We start from the raw sequence: 18,025 nt of genomic DNA, 5'->3' as shown, positions 1-18,025 counted from the left end.
GTGTGTGTGTGTGTGTGTGTCTGTGTCTGTGTCTGTGACTGTGTCTGTGTGTGTGTGTGTGCGTGTGCGTGTGTGTGTGTGTGTGTCCGTCCATCCAGCCCCAGCCAGAGTGACAGCCCTCCAGGCTGACAACGACCACACCACGCACAGCCTGACGGTCTCCTGGGAGACGCCGGTGGGCGTGTACGACGGCTACCGCCTGCAGCTATTGGACGAGGGCGGCGTCCTCTTGGCCAACCGCTCGCTGTCACCGGGCGCCCGCAGGGAGCTGCTGGACGGGCTGACGTCGGGGAACTGGTACCGGGTTCGACTGCTGACGCTCAGCGGCGGGGTCCAGTCACCGGAGGCTGTCGCCGAGGGCCAGACACGTAAGACACAGTGGTGTAAAGCAGTGGTCCTCAACCTGTGGGGTCCCCAAATTATCTTGGGGGGTCCCCAGATGATTAACTTAACACATTGGATGCCCAGAATGATTCAACATTTAATTTGCTGGTGCCCATGGCAACCCGCCATTTTACCTACCTTCGAGTTACTGGCGAGAAAAGTAATCCAATGTAATCCAAGCATGTCCTGTTTATTTCGCGAAAATCTTTTCTTTCAGTCAGGACCGTTTTTTATCAATCCTAAGCCACAGCTTTTTTGTGAGGGCCGGTAGAAGAGGCTGCCGTTTTGAACATGAAAGTGATTTAAAAGCTATAGATTAGGAGAAAACGGCATCTTTGTGCAGCAGCTAAACAGGGCAGTGAACGAGAAGACAGCACTTCCCGGTCATGTGATCCCGCGGTGCATTTTGGGAAATGGAGTTTGTTTCATCACCGCGGTAGTACAGTACAGGTGCTACAGTTATAATTTACTGTACAACGCGGCAAACGTGTCGTTGGGCACACGTAGACATCAAAGAGATTGACACGTTGCCACCTCGTGGGCACCCGTTGAGTTAATGTGCAACATTGTCTCCTCTCTCAACAGTAAACAAACCAACATAACGTTTAAGTGGCGACTCGAGAGGGTATCTGCACATTTCTAAAGTAACAATTTAAGGACTTACCTCTAAAATGTATAATTACACACATTGTCAAATATTATAGAGGCAGGAATTGTGAAAATAGCCGATCTACATGCTCACAACGCCTCGCGTTCCATGTTATACAAATGTGAGGCCTCAACTCTTAGTGCTCGTCAGGGTGGGGGGATCCCCAGTTAAAATATGATTATTTTGGGGGTCGCGGCCTGAAAAGGTTGAGAACCACTGGTGTAAAGCAACTATGTATGTAGCAGTGGCGATGCGTGCCCCAAGGGACCGGACCTTCGGGGACGCACCACCGCCCCCCCCCCCCGCGCGTGCACATGCGCACAAATTGTATGCCTTTTTCATTCTTCTTTTTCTTTTACAAAACTGGTTAACAATGAACAGCAGACTGTGTACAAGGCAAGCACGCTGGGTAGACTTAACCTAATTAGCACTACACACATACTCAAAGACTTCCAAACCAATGCCAATATAAGGATTAAATAGATGTGCGCTGCTGACAGACAGAGCCACACAAGACACAACCAGCGCAACCAATCGAAACGTCCATTTAACATAGCGCGCTTTACAAAGCAAAACGCACTGTCCACCATCATGTAACAACACCAGCTATCAATGCAAAGAAAGACCACGTCAAGAAAGACCCACATTAAATAGACAAAAACAGTCCTAAGTGTATCAATCTGTCTTTCAATGTTATATGAGATACATAAAGTGGTTCCTGTGTAAATAAGCTGTAAGGTTTACTAGGATCTCCTTTTAGCTGACCAGTGATTTGTACTGTCATGAAACTGTACCTTTTCCAATTGCAAACTTCTAATACATTCTTCAATGATCAATCAATGGAAATTAAATGCACAGCGGCATATCCAGCAATATAAATTAATTCAGTTTCTCTCACCAATGAAGTTGTTCACTTGAAGAAAAGAAAAACATCCTCCTGTCCTTTTGGGTGAATTTCTCAAAGATGGGTTCATAAAGCTATCATTCCTTTTAAGTTCTGTCCATCTTTTCATAAAACAGTCTTCTTGAAAAAGGCAACGATAATAATAAATCCACAGCGTTCACTCCAGCTGCAGCCATGTCGCGTCTGTTTACTTTACAAGTTTCACGTGTTGTGCATAGTGAGTGTGAAACATGCTTGTTGTTCCACTCCAAGTCCCGGAAAAGCCGTGTTGTGATTGGCCAGTAGTCACTTGACTCATTTTGATTGGTGGTTGAACGTGGGTGTTCCGTATACCCTTGACCAGAGCCCTCAAAATATGATTGGTTGATCAAACTGTCAATCCACACCAAGGCTTGTATTATGGGGAACTGGCTCAGGGAATTCTAGAAGTACTGCGAGTGAGAGTAATCTGCGCAGAGACTCAGTAGAAAAAATCTCTCATTGGCTGTTATTTTTCCCAGCACACAAGCACTCCCTATGCACAGAACTTGGGGAAGAAACAACTACAACGAGTATAGCGAGCGAAACAGTGCAGTTTAACAGATTACCAACACAAATAATTGTAATTATTTTAATAAAAATAATAAAAAATAAAAATATATTTTTTATTTAAAAATAAAAATATTATTTTCTTTCTTCTGAGGATCCCTGGGTCTTCTCTGAATACCCTGAAGGTCCTGAAAATTCGCCACTGGTATGTAGTTAAGTACTGTACTTCAGTACAATGTTTAGGTATTTGTACTTTACTTGTGTGTTTCCAATTTCCAATACTTCTAGTCCACTACGGATCTCGGATGTAAACGTTGTACTCACTCCACTACATTAATTTGAAAACTTCAGTTACTAGTTACTTTGCAGATATAAATATTATAACATTTATTACAAAACACGTACATTAATCCACTTATTAATCCCTATTTTATACCTAGGCTATTTTAAGATAGCCAATCTACAAGCTCACAACGCGTCGCATCACAGCGCGTTATGAGCTTGTAGATCTGATATTTTCACTAGTTTGTGTCCCGGACTTTGTTCTTTTGGGTCTCGAGCTAAAACGTTTGGGAAACACTGCTGTAATGTACTGTACTTTAGCTTGCTCTACTCTTCAAAATAAAACAGCATAATGGCAAATAAACGTTGCTTTCTATTCAATAACAGTTGTACTAGTCAAGGTATTGATATCATTTGGTTTAACAATGTACAGATGAGCAGGTACAGTCTGTCAATGTTGTATTATTGACCATAACACTAAAATACATATTCCCCTTTTCTAGTTCTCACATACCCCCTGCAGTACCCCGCGTACCCCTAGGGCAGGGGTTTTCAAAGTGGGTGACGGGGCACCCTGGGGTGCCGTGACAGCAGTCGAGGGGTGCCGCGAGATAATTTGATAATATTTGGAATTTATTTGGACACTTGAAAAAATATTTAGTATCATTTTAAACTTGAAGTACAAAGTTATTTTCAGTCAGTTCTAACCAAAATGGCTATTATCTCAACGTTTTCCTCACAACATAATCACTAAAATATCGTCACTGTCGGGCAGAAACGTCTTTTAGTTTTTTTTTTAGTTTAGTACATTTTATTGATGATAAATATAAAACGAACGGTTTTGGACATACAAGGTTTCCACCTGACAACGACGATATTCCATAAATATAAGGTGCTGGGAGTGAAAATTATAATGTAGGGGTGCCTCGGATTAAAATTATTTATGGGGTGCCCTGAGACAAAAAAGTTTGGGAATCCCCATTTGAGAAACACAGGTCTAAACTGTTCTGTATGTACTACTCTCTCTCTCTCTCTCTCTGTGTTTCTCTACTGTCTCTCTCCCAGGTCCGACAGCGGTCAGTAGTCTGGAGGTGAGCTGGGCCAACAGCTCGTGTGTGTCCTTCTCCTGGCGTCCCTCTGAGGGCACAGTGGAGGTCTACCACCTGTCACTCTACAGGGTCGCCACGGCAACCAGCAGCCACCAGGAGGACGTGGTCACTGCCTGGAGGGAGCATCACAAGGTGGGCGGAGCCTAGACCAGCGGTTCTCAACCTTTTCAGGTTGCGACCCCCAAAATAATCATATTTGAACTGGGGACCCAAAAGGGCGAGGTCGCACCATCTGTCTTGGCCATCTGTCTTGGCCATATATGGATTCTGTTACTGTGGTTCCCCTAACAGGGCATCATCTGGGAATGCATATATGGACTTTTATTTTATTTTATCCTTTATTAATATATATATCGATCGGTCCAGTTACCTTACCAGTTACTGTATGGAGATCCCTGATACCCATATATGGAGATCCATGTATATGGCGATATGGGCATATTGGTTAGACTGACATGTACAATATATATATATATTGGCATTCATAAGGATCTCCGAATATGGGCAGGTCAGCCTCCATATATGGGCAGGATGACATCAGGAATCTCTATATATGGGCAGGTCAGCCATAGGCATTGAGGTCAGTTATAGACATTGAGGTGTTACGGAAACGCGGAATCGCGGACCTACAGTAGAAGACCTACAAAGGGACCCCAATTTAAACGTAAAAGCTTTCTTGTGGATCTTTATACTTTTAGTTGACCTTGTATCAGTGAACTGTACATTCTTATGCAAACTTCTAATAAAGTATTCAATCAATCAATCAATCAATCAATCAATCAATTAATTCATTTTATAAATAGAGCTACAGTATATTCTTAGGATTAAAATGCTTCTGGTTTCTACTGGATGGGACGATAATCGATAATATCGTTTATGGTGATAAAAAACACTCACGGTAATCGTATCGGCGCGCTGTGAGCTTGTAGATCTGCTATTTTTTGGGGGCAAATGTTCGGCCCCATGATCGATCATGGATTTTGATTATCGTAAATCTCGATTTCTTTTGTCACAATAATTGTGATATGTAATGAAATTTTCATATCGGCCCATCCCTAGTTTCTACTGAAATTCCCTATTCTCTCTCTGTGTGTGTGTGTGTGTGTGTGTGTGTGTGTGTGTGTGTGTGTGTGCGTGTGCGTGTGCGTGTGCGTGTGCGTGCGCGTGCGTGTGCGTGTGTGTGTGCGTGTGTGCGTGTGCAGCTTGCTGGTGGTGTGCTGGTGGACACCCAGAGGGTGAGTCCAGACACAGAGAGCTGTGTGTTCTGCAGCCTGCAGCCAGGCTCTCTGTACAGACTGGAGGTGGTCAGCTGGAGCAGAGGCATGTCCAGCGACTCCGCCCTGCTGGCCAGGACTGGTAAGTTCAGCCAGAGAGTTATGATAATACTAATCTTTATTTATAGAGCACGTTTCAGACATGAATGCAGTTCAAAGTGCTTTATGTTCAGGTTAAAAAAACAGGTTAAAACAGTGTAATAAGTTAACAAAAAAGAAGAAAAAAAACACAGTTAAAGGGGAATACCACTCATTTTCAACTTTATCATTAATATACCTAAGATTTGATAATAAATAAGAAAAAAAGTCTGACCCTGCATTGGCAGAACTCTCAGTTCAATAAAAATGAGAGTTCAGGTAGTTGCAAACAAAACGTTTATTGAATAAAAGATAAACAACACATTTTGGCTATTAGACTCTGTTAACATTCAAAGTACATAATATTAGCTTTTAATCCCCCCTGGCCTGGAGTCTAGACGCTTTTTGATTGATTTATTGAATACTTTATTAATAGGTTTGCAAAAACATGGGATAGTGGCAAAGATTTATACAATAGAATGCTAAAAGGATAACCCACATTATTATTATTATTATTATTTTATTATTATCAGCAGCAGCAGTGGGTGTTGTTCAATATGATGGAGTAATGTGTGCTTTTATTACTACTACTACTACTTCCACAACACACACACACATGCACACACATTACCGCTCTCACGCACTCTCTCACGCACTCTTTCTATCTAACCCGACTGTCATAACTTTCTCATCCCTATCAGATATCTAAATGCTGATGTGTGTTGTTGTGGATGGATTGTTTTCATTGGGTTTATGGAGATTAAAAAATGTGTTTTCTTGCTGTCGGTTTGTTGACCGTTAAGATGGAACAGGGAGATAATCTTTTTTTGCAAACTGTTGGATGAAACTACCGAAGCCTTTTCAAACCTTCGGGAGATGCTGTCAGTTTACTTTTTACTATTCTCTATTGTCCTTTCTAACTTGTGTCTGTCTGTCTGTCTGTCTGTCTGTCTGTCTGTCTGTCTGTCTGTCTGTCTGTCTTCAGTCCCCTCTCCAGCCTCCTCCCTACAGGTGCAGAATGGAGGACAGACAGACAGACTGACGGTCAGCTGGCAGCATGGAGAGGGCACCAGGACGAGTTATCAGGTAGACTGACTGACTGACTGACTGACTGACTGACTGACTGACTGACTGACTGATGCGTTGTGACGCATTGTAAGCTTGAAGATCATCTGTGTTCAAATGGCCGAAATGTACAGTATATACTGAAGTGGTTAATGTATGTTTTGTAATAATAATCAAAATCTACAAAGTAACTAGTAACTTAAGTTTTCAAATAATTGTAGTGGAGTAAAAGTACAGTATTTGCCTCTTAGATGTAGAGGAGTAGAAGTAAAACTATTGGAAATTGGAAATACTCCAGTAAAGTACAAATACCTCATAATTGTACTTTTGACTGACTGACTGACGGACGGACGGATAGACAGACAGACACATGTCCTGTCCTGTTGGTCTGACTGTTGGATAGAAAGACATTTTGTGCTTCCCAAACAGTGGGTCGCGACCCATTATTGGGCTGCGGATTTAGCTGCAGAGTGCTGCAGACCCCCATCTGAAAATGTTTTGTGACACGAACCCACAAACTCAAAAATGTTCGTATTTTCTCAATGATCTTTTGGGGGGGAAGCTCACAACGCTTCGCCACGTGACGGATTGTGAGCTTAAAGATTGTCTATTTTCAAATACCTGATTTATACAGGGTTAACATTTTTAACTAATTTGGCTGGGGACCCCTGGAACCCCCTCAAGGACCCCTAGGGCACTGGTTCTCAACCTTTTCAGGCCGCGACCCCCAAAATAATCATATTTTAACTGGGGACCCCACCCACCCTGACGAGCACTAAGAATTGAGGCATTACATTTTGTATAACAAGGTTCTATTGTGAAAATAGCAGATCTACATGCGATGTGAGCATGTAGAACGGTTATTTTCACAATTTCTGACCCCCCAAAATAATTTGGGGACCCCCCTGGGAGTCCCGGCCCACAGGTTGAGAACCATTGCCCTAGGGGGTCCTTGAGAACTGCTGTTGTACTACGGTACTTTCCTACCAAGCTGCTAAACATAACCATTGTCATGTTTGCCTAACGTCAGGTGATTCTCTACAACTCTGTTGGAGATACGCTGGGGGCCCAGAAACTGGGGGCGGAGCATACAAGTCACATGTTCCCTGGGCTGATCCCCGGTAGGCTGTACCGAGCTGAGGTCATCACGCACAGCGGGGATCTGACCAATAGTGCTTCAGTACTGGGACGCACTGGTTAGTAAACACATACGATGACACAAGCTACTTGCTTTTAAAAGAAATACTCAAATACTTAAAGGGGCACTCCACCACTTTTCAACCTATGTTCATATAATTGGTCCTCACTCAAAAATTGCTTCTTTTTTTTTTTTTTTTTCTCAGAGGCGGGCTGTGGGCAGGTCAGAAACCCATAGTCTTGTGACATCATCGATTGCCAATCCAGCTTATAGAAACTGCAGGCTTTCTATTCCTGAAAAGTTGCAATTTTAAAGTGGAAGCCATTGTTCTCGCGATAATAACATTTTTTTTTTTTTTTTTGGAAAATTATGATGTCACAAGACGATGGATTCTGAACTTCCCACAGCACTCCTAGGAGACTTGGACCGAGTAGAAAAAAATTGTGATATTTTATCATGAACATTAGTGAGGACCTATTATATGAAGACAGGTTGAAAAGTGGTGAACTACTCCTTTAAGTATTCAAAAGTGCAAATTCACTCTTTGTCAAGTCCCGCATCCTGTCGCTCGGTTACTAGGTGGGACAAAAAAATCATCATTTCAATAATATTCACTGTGTATTCACTGTATTGTGTTCCGAAAAGTTCCTATTTATCATGACAAAGCAAAAGATAAAAATAAATATTGATTCAAGGCAATTTAAAACCACACTCTTTGCATTGATGTGAATGAAAGAATCGGGACTTTGTCCGACTGCATAACTCCGCCCCCCTGTAGCAAAAGAGAAGGATTTTTCTGGTTGGCCAGTCAGGGACCAATCAGAAGGCTGACAAAGGGTGAATTACTATTTGACCTACATTTTCTATTTAATATCAGTGCATTTCTGTATTAAAATGTGGACCAGCAAGTTTCAGAAGAAGATCACTAATTGTTAAAATAGCAGATCTACACGCTCAAACATGCATTCTGTAGTAATTCTTTCTCCTCTTTTCTTAGCTCCGGAGTCGCCCTCCCACCTGTCCGTCAAACAGGGTCCGACCAATGACACCTTGGAGCTGTCCTGGGCCGGCCCCAACTCTGGGGACTACGATGGCTTTGACCTCCAATGGACTCCTCCCGACAGCCTGTCAATCACCGATGTTCAGCCAACCGGACGCGTGGTGGGCGGGATGTTTCCGGGACGACTGTATAACTTCACCCTGAGGACCGTCAGTGGGGGCGTGTCTGGGGGCGGGCCCACAGCCCGTAGCCAGCCAATCCAGCGAGGCGTCAGGACAAGTAAGTGGATTATTAGTGAAATGAACCCTCAGCATGTCTCTAATGCAGTGTTTACCAAACCTGTGGGCAGGGGACCACTGGTGGGCAATCAGGGTATTGCAAATGGGCATTGAAATATTTGGCATAACACTATGACTTCATTGATACCATGACGTCAACTTATTTTTAAAACACATCTTAACACATCTTGATTTTACAAATGTCTTCTAAATCGTAAAAGTTTTCTGAAAAAACATGTTGTTTCTATATCAGTGGTTCTCATTTTTTTTTCATGCCAAGGACCCCCAAAATGATATGTATTTTCCCGCAGACCCCCCATCTCAAATATTTTGTTCCAGGGACCCCCCAGAAGCAAAGATTTGTGTTCAAAATGTTTGCTTTAAAAATGTATATATTCAAAGATTTGCAAAAGGATCATGATTTTCCAAAGATAGATCATAGCGCGGCACAAAGTGACTTCACATAGAAAAAAATCACATAGATGCTTTCTAGGGGTGTAACAATACATTTTAACAACGATTGAAACAAACAACGATTTGATTCAATGATTTAAAATCGATATAGTAACTATTTAGCAAAGAAATTAAATCTGTGTGAAACGTGTCAATATTGCATGGTTTTAAGGGAAAAATATATTATTATGGATATAAATAAGTAAACACATATGGACGAGCCTGCACCTTGACATGAACACAGAGATTACACACATTTATCGATAGACCAAGAGTAGCTATATGGAATGGAAAAGTAATTAAACCCCTCTTTTTCATTTTCCTTCTTCTTCTAAATACAAGGCACAAATACTTCCATAAAATCAATTATTTGCACTGCAAAACGACTGAGTTGACTGAGTGTAAAATCACATTCTTTGAACCTTGCGCAGGGTGAAGTACTTCAGACCATGACTTGCAACCCACATTATACAGCCAAACAAAAAAGCAATAATTTGAACATGTTTTATTTAGTTTTCATGAATACCTTTCTGCTCCTAAATGTACCATAACCCTGAAGAGTGTGGGCTTCAACCACTAGAGGGCACCCTAAGAGAAGGAGTTGCTACAGGGCTGTGTGAACTATGTATGGATCCTCCATACATTGGAGCAGGTGCGGAACAGATTAATTAAAGCAGCACTTTAGCTATTGAAAAATAGCAGATCTACAAGCTCACAGCGCGGCACCGAGTGCTGTGCTGCGAGCTTGTAGATCTGCTATTTTTGAAAAAACATATGAAAATATGTGCAAATATTTAGATATATATTTTTTTAAAGCGAACATTTGTAACTCACATATTGCTTCTGGTGGGTCTCTGATACATAATATTTCAAGATGGGGGTTGGCGGCCAAATACATATAATTCTAGGGTTTTTTGACATGAAAAGGTTTATGAACCGCACTGACATTGAAACATGCGTTTTTTCAAAAACCTTAGAAGGATTTAGAAGACATTTATAGAATCGGGTCAAAAATATTCAAAGACTTGCACAAAATGTTCACTATTTTTCAAAAATAGCAGATCTACAAGCTTGTAGAGCTACTATTTTTTAATAGTTCAGGCATAAAATAGTGGTTTAAAGCAATAATGCGTGATAATGCGTTCCAGGTTTAATGGGTTAAAGGTGTTTATTATCACCAACAATTTGTGCGGAAGAATCTTTATCAGGCCGTCTTACCCCAGGGCTCCACTGGCTGCGTCGCGTTGCTCTGCGTCTTGACGGCGTCATTGACGCAGACACGTTGCCGTCCGACTGGCTCCACTGAACGTGAATGTGTTGATATTTCAATCAAAGATCATAGGATATTCGCATTATCAACTGTAGTGTTAGCCTATATATGCCTAATTATAATAATTTATGCTGTGTAAAGTGCCGGAAAAAAATAGCAGATATACAAGCTCACAACATGTCGAGTGCATGAATCTGTCATCATGCTGTTGTGACTGCTTGTAGATTGGCTATTTTCGGTACACCAGTCCAGCGCAGCCACGATAATGTATAGCCTAAAATCAGACTCAGTCACTCACTGCTGGCCTGTTTTTAGGAGGAAGAATTGAGAAAGTTGTTGCCTGTTGTGAACTTGTGATTAGCCTATATCAAGTGGGAAGACCACTGTAATTACATAAAAAAATATGCGAGGAATTTTGGGACATCTAGTCACCCTTGTGAATGACGTGAATGGATATCCAACAGCAGAAAGGCACGTACGGTATATACATTTAATATGCAATGCAATTACATTTAATCATAATTTATACATGACTGGACGTTGTGGACGCCGTCAAAAAATTGAACCGGGGCAATTTTTGAGTTTGGACGCCGGCACCGGAGCGTCCGACGTTGACGTTACCGTCGGCAGTGGAGCTCCCTTCATTGATTAAAACGGGAGCGTTCCCAACGTTGACGTTGACGCGACGCTCGACGCGCTCGGTGGAGCCGGGGGGTAGAGCTCTGAATGTGTGGTTGTCAACAACTTGAGTACCGTCTGTTTGTTTGTTTGTTTGTTAGCGTTCATTGATCCATTGATTCTTTATTGTGTGATTCGTTCAGACCTGATATAGCTGTGGGTCTGCATTTAACTGTCTCGTGGGAATAGAAAAGTAGCAGCAAGTACACAATGACTACAGCAGAGGTTCTCAACCTTTTCAGGCCGCGACCCCCAAAGCATAATGTTTGAATTGGGGACCCCACCACCCTGCACAAGCACTTGGAATTGTAGGAGTTGGCATTACATCTACAGTAGTTTGTCTCTTTCTATTTCATTGTGAAAATAGCAGATCTACATGCTCACAATGCCTCGAGGCGTTGTTTGAGCATGTAGATTTTCACAATCTCAATTTGTCAATTTATAAATGTGCAGATACCCTGTATGTTGGTCTGATTACTGTTGAGTGAGAAAACAACGTTAACATTTAGCTAAACATCTGGGGACCCCCCAAAATAATTTGGCAGATCTACAAGCTCAGAGCTTGTAGATTGGCTATTCTTAAATGGCAGAGTTGAAGTTGAACTAATGTAGGTTTTGTAATAATGATATCAAAATATAGTATTGGAAATTGCAAATTAAGTCAATGTACTTAATTACTTTACACCACTAGCTGTGTTAAGCCTCGAACAGAGTCGGGTCTGCGGTGGAAGGCTATCCACCGCGGTGTAGTGCGGTGTAGTCTTTTTGAGTCATAAAACTACAACGTTAACGCTCAAAAAGACTACACCGCACTGACCCGACTCTGTTCGAGGCTTTATAGGCTCTGGATGACAGTTTCAACACTGCAAACCTATAATCAAGGGCCGAGAGAGAGAGAGAGAGAGAGAGAGAGGGAGAGGGGGAGAGAGAGAGAGAGAGAGAGAGAGAGAGAGAGAGAGAGAGAGAGACTCTGGCCTACTTTGACAAACTTGTCTAGTTATCGCTTTCCAAGTTTCTCTGCTGGGCAGCCAATGGGGATCCAGTATGAACCAGATATATCTGTAGGCCGGTGGTTCTCAACCTGTGGGTCGGAACCCCCAGGGGGGTCCCCAAATTATTTTAGGGGGTCCCCAGATGATTAACTTAATGTGCACCAGTGTTTTAAGTAAACAAACCAACATAAAGTTAAAAGTGTATAAAGTACAAATTAAATATCGGTCAAATTGTCAAATATTAGAGGCTGAAATTGTGAAAATAGCCGATCTACATGCTCATTTGTAGAACCGTGTTATACAAAATGTAATGCCTCAACTCTTAGTGCTCGTCAGGGTGGGGGTGGGGGGGGATCCCAGCTAAAATATGATTATTTTATCGCGTTCCTACTACGGCAACGTGAGGCGGCACTACGGCTGCTGTGACGCAATCGCCGCTGTGGTCCAAATTGTTAAGCAAAGAGCCGTCGGCGACGGGGTCCCACCTCTTTCACTGAACGCTTTGGTTCCCATGGCGACACGTCTATACAGCAGGCGTTGTAGGCGCAACGTGGAAAGGGACCTTCTGGCGGAGTACAGCCGGCTGCTACGGCGGCAGGTTGATCTATGGGGGGCTGATCATTTCCGGTTGCCGTTGTCATCTGCCATCGCGGTACCAAGCTTAAATAGCCTAATGGTACTCTGAAAGAGTGAGAGAGACATTGAATGCACTGAAGACTGCACACAGGTCATTTTGATCACAGGGTTCATTGGCCAACACGCTTTTGCCAGGAAGTCATCTGGTTATACGTACTGGTAATAGGTAGTCATGTGACTTTGGTGTGTGTGTGTGTGTGTGTGTGTGTGTGCGTGCGTGTGTGCGTGTGCACGTGTGCGTGTGCGCGTGTGTCCCATTCCTCAATATCAGATTTAACCTAGTTTGTTCCTTTCATGAAACCCACAGAGAGATGGATCCAACTTAATCAAAGTTGCAGCTCAGTGGGGTAGGTTGAGGCGCAGAACTGATTAGGCACGCACGCACGCACGCACGCACGCACGCACGCACGCACGCACACACACACACACACACACACACACACACACACACACACACACACACACACACACACACACAGAGAGAGAGATAGAGTGAACAGATGAGCTTGTTCCGTTCTGCACTGAGCCACTGAACATCATCAGAGCGGGGAAATAAGTTCCAAAAGAAATTAAAATAAGTTCAGTTCTTCAGTTCCAAATCGTCGTTGTCGGGTGGAAACCTTGTATGTCCAAAACCGTTCGTTTTGTGTTCAGCATTTTTTAAAATGATTCAAAATAGTGAAAATAGCCGATCTGCAAGCACACGAGGCGGTGTTGTACAGACTAGTGTTGTGCGACAGTCTTCTGTGGTGAAGCGGGGCTTTACTTTACGAAAAAAAAGTACACATTTGAAACTTGGAGATACGAGGTTTCTGCCCGGCGACAGTGACGAGATATTGCATTTGTTTGGGCTGATGAAATTGGAAGCAATGATGACATCAGTATGCATTGGGATGTGTGTCCCAATACACATTACAGACAGACAGACAGACAGACCTTTCTGCATCATTTCTTTCTCTGTGCTTGAAAAAAAAAGAAAAAGAAAAGAAACGTCAATAAAACTTTGGGGATCGGGGGGGTTTACTTCTGGCTTAGTTTGAATAAATACAAAAATTGGCAGAAGCAGACTTTTATGTCCATGTTTACACATTTTATGGTTTCTTTTGTCCGTAAACTATATGTCCTACTTCACCGTACAACATAGTCACCCAAAGATGGCAGATCTAAAAGCTCACATTGCATTGCGTTGTCGATTGTCTTTTTTTTCTATATTTTTTAAAGGAATATGTTTCCTGAAAAGCAACTGTTTTAGACGTTCAAGATTTTCACCCGACAGCGACTATATTATACATGTTTATATGTGTGCCAAAGAGGGTTCAGCAACAGAATAATAGTGAGGCAGCTGTCTGAGAAAATGTATGTATTGTATATACAAATCCAGCAGATAGATGGACTGGCAGGCAGGCAGGCAGGCAGGCAGGCAGGCAGGCAGGCAGGCAGGCAGACAGACAGACAGACAGACAGACAGACAGACAGACAGACAGACAGACAGACAGACAGACAGACAGACAGACAGACAGGTACAGGCTGGTAGACAGACGCTTGGACTGGCACTGAGTGAGACAGGCAGTCAGCCAAGCAGCGTCAGTGGACGGGGTGTTTATGTGTGAGTGTTGATGTGATTGATGTACACGTGCAATAAACCAACGACTCTATGACGAGAGAGAGAGAGAGAGAGAGAGAGAGAGAGAGAGAGAGAGAGAGAGAGAGAGAGAGAGGCAGGCAACACTGTCAATGATAATCAAGTCTTTCTTCAGTCACACAAATAGATGGACTCCTCCATGCACACACAGATGATTTGTATAGGGATGTGACGATACGCGATATTATCGTATCGTGGAGATTTAATTTATCGTGATATCGTCCTTATGCACTGGGATCAATTCACCTTTTATTTGCCGAGCTGCACATCTGGTACCACTTAAACCCTCAATAATTGGTAAAATGTACTTATAATATACGTACTTAATACATCCTTTTTTCACTCTCTATCAAATGTCTTTGCCAAAAAATTGCCGATCTACAAGCTCACAACGCGTCGCACTAGATCGGCTATTTTTTGGCAAATGTTCCGCCCCAGGATAATGGATTTTGATTATCGTGATAATATCGTAAATTGCGATTTCTTTAGTCACAATAATGCCCCCTTGTTCAGGTCATTGCCCTTTTCCTGGGTTTCTTTTTGTATTGTATCTTTGTATTTTTTATCTTGTTCATATTTTTATTCTGTATCTTGTCTTCTTTTGTTTATACTGTAAAGCACTTTGTAACCTTGTTTCGAAAGGTGCTATATAAATAAAGTTTACTTACTTACTTACTAATAATCGTGATATGACATTTTCATATCGCCCCATCCCTAGATGTGTACATAAACACAGGGACATTAATGATGCAGAAATACTGTGTCAGGTCATCTGTCTTAGCTACTTTCTCCATGTGCTTGTTGTGTTAAAGTCTCTTTCCTCAATCAGACCAGCTCTGCTGTATGTTGGTGCACGTTCACTCCTGTATGTGAAGACCTTATTTCACCATTATTACACGGCTTGGTTGAATGCTTGATTCTGATTGGTCAATCGCTGAAATCAGTGGTGTGTTATTTCTTGATAACAGACTGTTCCGCTCTATAGCAGACCGATGCCTAATCAAAGGCTCAGAACACCAACATGACAGCCATGTAGACAGACACACAGTGTCATTTACAACTAAACGTTGCTCTCAAGAATGTTTTTAAAAGTATTTGAAGCGAGAAATAGATGATGCAGTATCAGAAAATGGATTCTATGTGATCAACACTTCCTTGTTTTCCAAGGCGACTGTTGTTCCCTTCAGGCCGATATGGCACCTCCGCTATCGCGCCAGGGCTATATCAGTCGGGATTTTATCACTCGATGATGACCGCAGAGCCAGACGTTATCCCTTAATTACTTAATACTAGAAGCTCGGCCGCCCGAACGTCGCCCTGGCCAACTCGGGAACAATGTATATAGGGGATGAATGCCCCGCCCTTTAATGCAAACCCCATTATACCTGTTGTCATAGGATCTGTTTTGACCATCTGTTTGCATGTGTCCATTTATGCCATTGCCCATATATGGGGATATCTATCTGTCTACGTCCATTTTATGTCCATATATGGAGATCTCTGTAGGACCCGTTTTGACCATCTGTTTGCCTGTGTCCATTTATGCCCATACATGGAGTTATCTGTCTGTCTGCGTCCATTTTATGCCCATATATGGAGATCTCTGTAGGACCTGTATTGACCATCTGTTTGCCTGTGTCCATTTATGCTCATATATGGAGATATCTGTATCTGTCTGTCTGCATCCATTTCATGCCCATATATGGAGATCTCTGTATCTGTTTGTCTGTGTCCCTTTATGCCCATTATGGAGATCTCTGTATCTGTCTGTGCCTCCTACTGTGTTGCACAGTGCTGGTTCCCCCTTTAATGCAAACCCCATTATACCTGTTGTCATAGGACCCGTTTTGACCATCTGTTTGCCTGTGTCCATTTATGCCCATATATGGAGATATCTGTATGTCTTTTTGAGTCCATTTTATGCCCATATATGGAGATCTTTGACCATCTGTTTGCCTGTGTCCATTTATGCTCATATATGGAGATATCCGTATCTGTCTGTTTGCATCCATTTTATGCCCATGGCGGGGAACGCGCGTGCCTAATTTGAAATAGGGAATGAATGCCCCACTCTTTAATGCAAACCCCATACCTGTTGTCATAAGAGCCGTTTTGACCATATGTTTGCCTGTGTCCTGTCCTTTTATGCCCATATAGGAACATCAGAATACGTAACCATGGCATTTTTTGTTGACTCATGTGGTGTACGTGATCTCAGAGCCTTTTATGAAGTGATGTCACAATGAATCAGCGCTTGCGCCGATTTCCTCCCGAACAGCCTGATGTCAACAATCAGCTCCGCATAAGGAGATTCCGAACGTTTTGCGCCGGTTTCGGAAAACCGCGAGTCGGGTCGGGTCGAGGCCTGGCACTGCACTCCGCGCGGCGGCGGGGAACGCACGTGCCGAATCTGAAGCCGGTGGGACGAACGGTTCTCGAGATACGCGGATTACAGACAGACACGCAGACAGACAGAGATTTGTCGCATTTATAGATAGATAATATCCTACCCTTTTCACAGCAGCCATTGTGGCAGCATACAGCTCTGCTGCATTCAACGTCATGCTGGTATCTATATACTGTATGGAAACACCTAAATGAAACACGCCCACAGTCGGCTCTGTGCACAACTGTAGTTCTAGTTTTCAGAAGGTGGCATACCCACGTTCCAGTTCATTTCCCCATATTTGTCTGATTGGCTCGCCAGCAGGTTTGAACCGGTTTGATCTGGAGACACATAACACCTGGACATGACCTGGAACAGGAAAAGAGTATGCCACCATGCATGAAAAGTGGGACTACAGTTATGCATAGAGCATTGACCTTTTTCTCAGCAGTCTTTTTGACATGAAATGGCAGGGTTAATTAAGGTTGTGTGTTCCATTTAGGTCAAACATAGTCGGGGTGCTGCTCTGGTGCATGTTGGGTCACTGGAAACACTCTGCTACACTAACATGGAATGGAAACTTAGATAGTGTCATTGGTAACAGTTTACCATACTATTTTCAATATGGTATTTCAATATGGCTGCTATGAAAAATGTCTATTACCATCAGCCCCATGAGCAAATGTGAAAGTACTGCAACGAGGCTTTCTATGTACTGTATATTATGTTGATCTGTCAACAAATCTGTCCACCACAGTGCTCACTGCTCAAAACATCAAAACAACCTTTGCTCAAACACTCGATCAAATGAAAGTCTCAACTATGAAGACTTCTACGTTCCGTGAATTGTTTCATAGAGTATACATTTGGGTCTAATTTGTACACACTCAGATTGAAATACCTGTAGTTACATTTTGTTTTAAAAGGCTGGAGCTAATGTTTTGAGAGGTTCACATGTATTTAAAACTCACATATCACTTATAGTTCCAGGTAATATTAGCTTTTAGCTAACATTATTGTGCCACATGTATGTGGCTTCAAACGAGACAGATAAAATTCTCTTTCCTCTTCTCTTTGACTTGGGAAAACATGCCACCAATAGCAGGATTATTTTGTTTTGATGTCGATAATGTTACATCACTTTGTTGATTACGAACCATCCCTTTCAAAGATCCCCATCGTATTCCCATGAAGACCATTCTATCCTCCTGTACATATTTATAACTGTCTTTAAGGAACCAGTGTCACCATGAGTCAACGACTTAAGAGGGCATTGCCT

The 18,025-nt window shown here is 42.5% G+C and overlaps 1 protein-coding gene across 1 annotated transcript in view; it reads left to right on the top strand.

The window, feature by feature from the left end:
- The window catches only part of LOC308309219 (receptor-type tyrosine-protein phosphatase beta-like), a 119,451-nt gene that overhangs the window by 59,228 nt on the left and 42,198 nt on the right, over nucleotides 1-18,025 (top strand). Inside the window, exons 18-23 of the mRNA XM_080754722.1 lie at nucleotides 99-368; nucleotides 3,813-3,988; nucleotides 5,059-5,212; nucleotides 6,194-6,294; nucleotides 7,304-7,469; nucleotides 8,409-8,690. Coding sequence (XP_080610848.1) covers nucleotides 99-368; nucleotides 3,813-3,988; nucleotides 5,059-5,212; nucleotides 6,194-6,294; nucleotides 7,304-7,469; nucleotides 8,409-8,690 — 1,149 coding nt within the window. The remainder of the gene's footprint in view (nucleotides 1-98; nucleotides 369-3,812; nucleotides 3,989-5,058; nucleotides 5,213-6,193; nucleotides 6,295-7,303; nucleotides 7,470-8,408; nucleotides 8,691-18,025) is intronic.

Source organism: Nannobrachium achirus, assembly GCF_963921795.1.
Source record: "Nannobrachium achirus genome assembly, chromosome: 23".
NCBI classification, from domain to species: Eukaryota; Metazoa; Chordata; class Actinopteri; order Myctophiformes; family Myctophidae; genus Nannobrachium; species Nannobrachium achirus.
The sequence above is the reverse complement of the archived record's forward strand: the minus strand, read 5'-3'. Positions and strand labels throughout refer to the sequence as shown.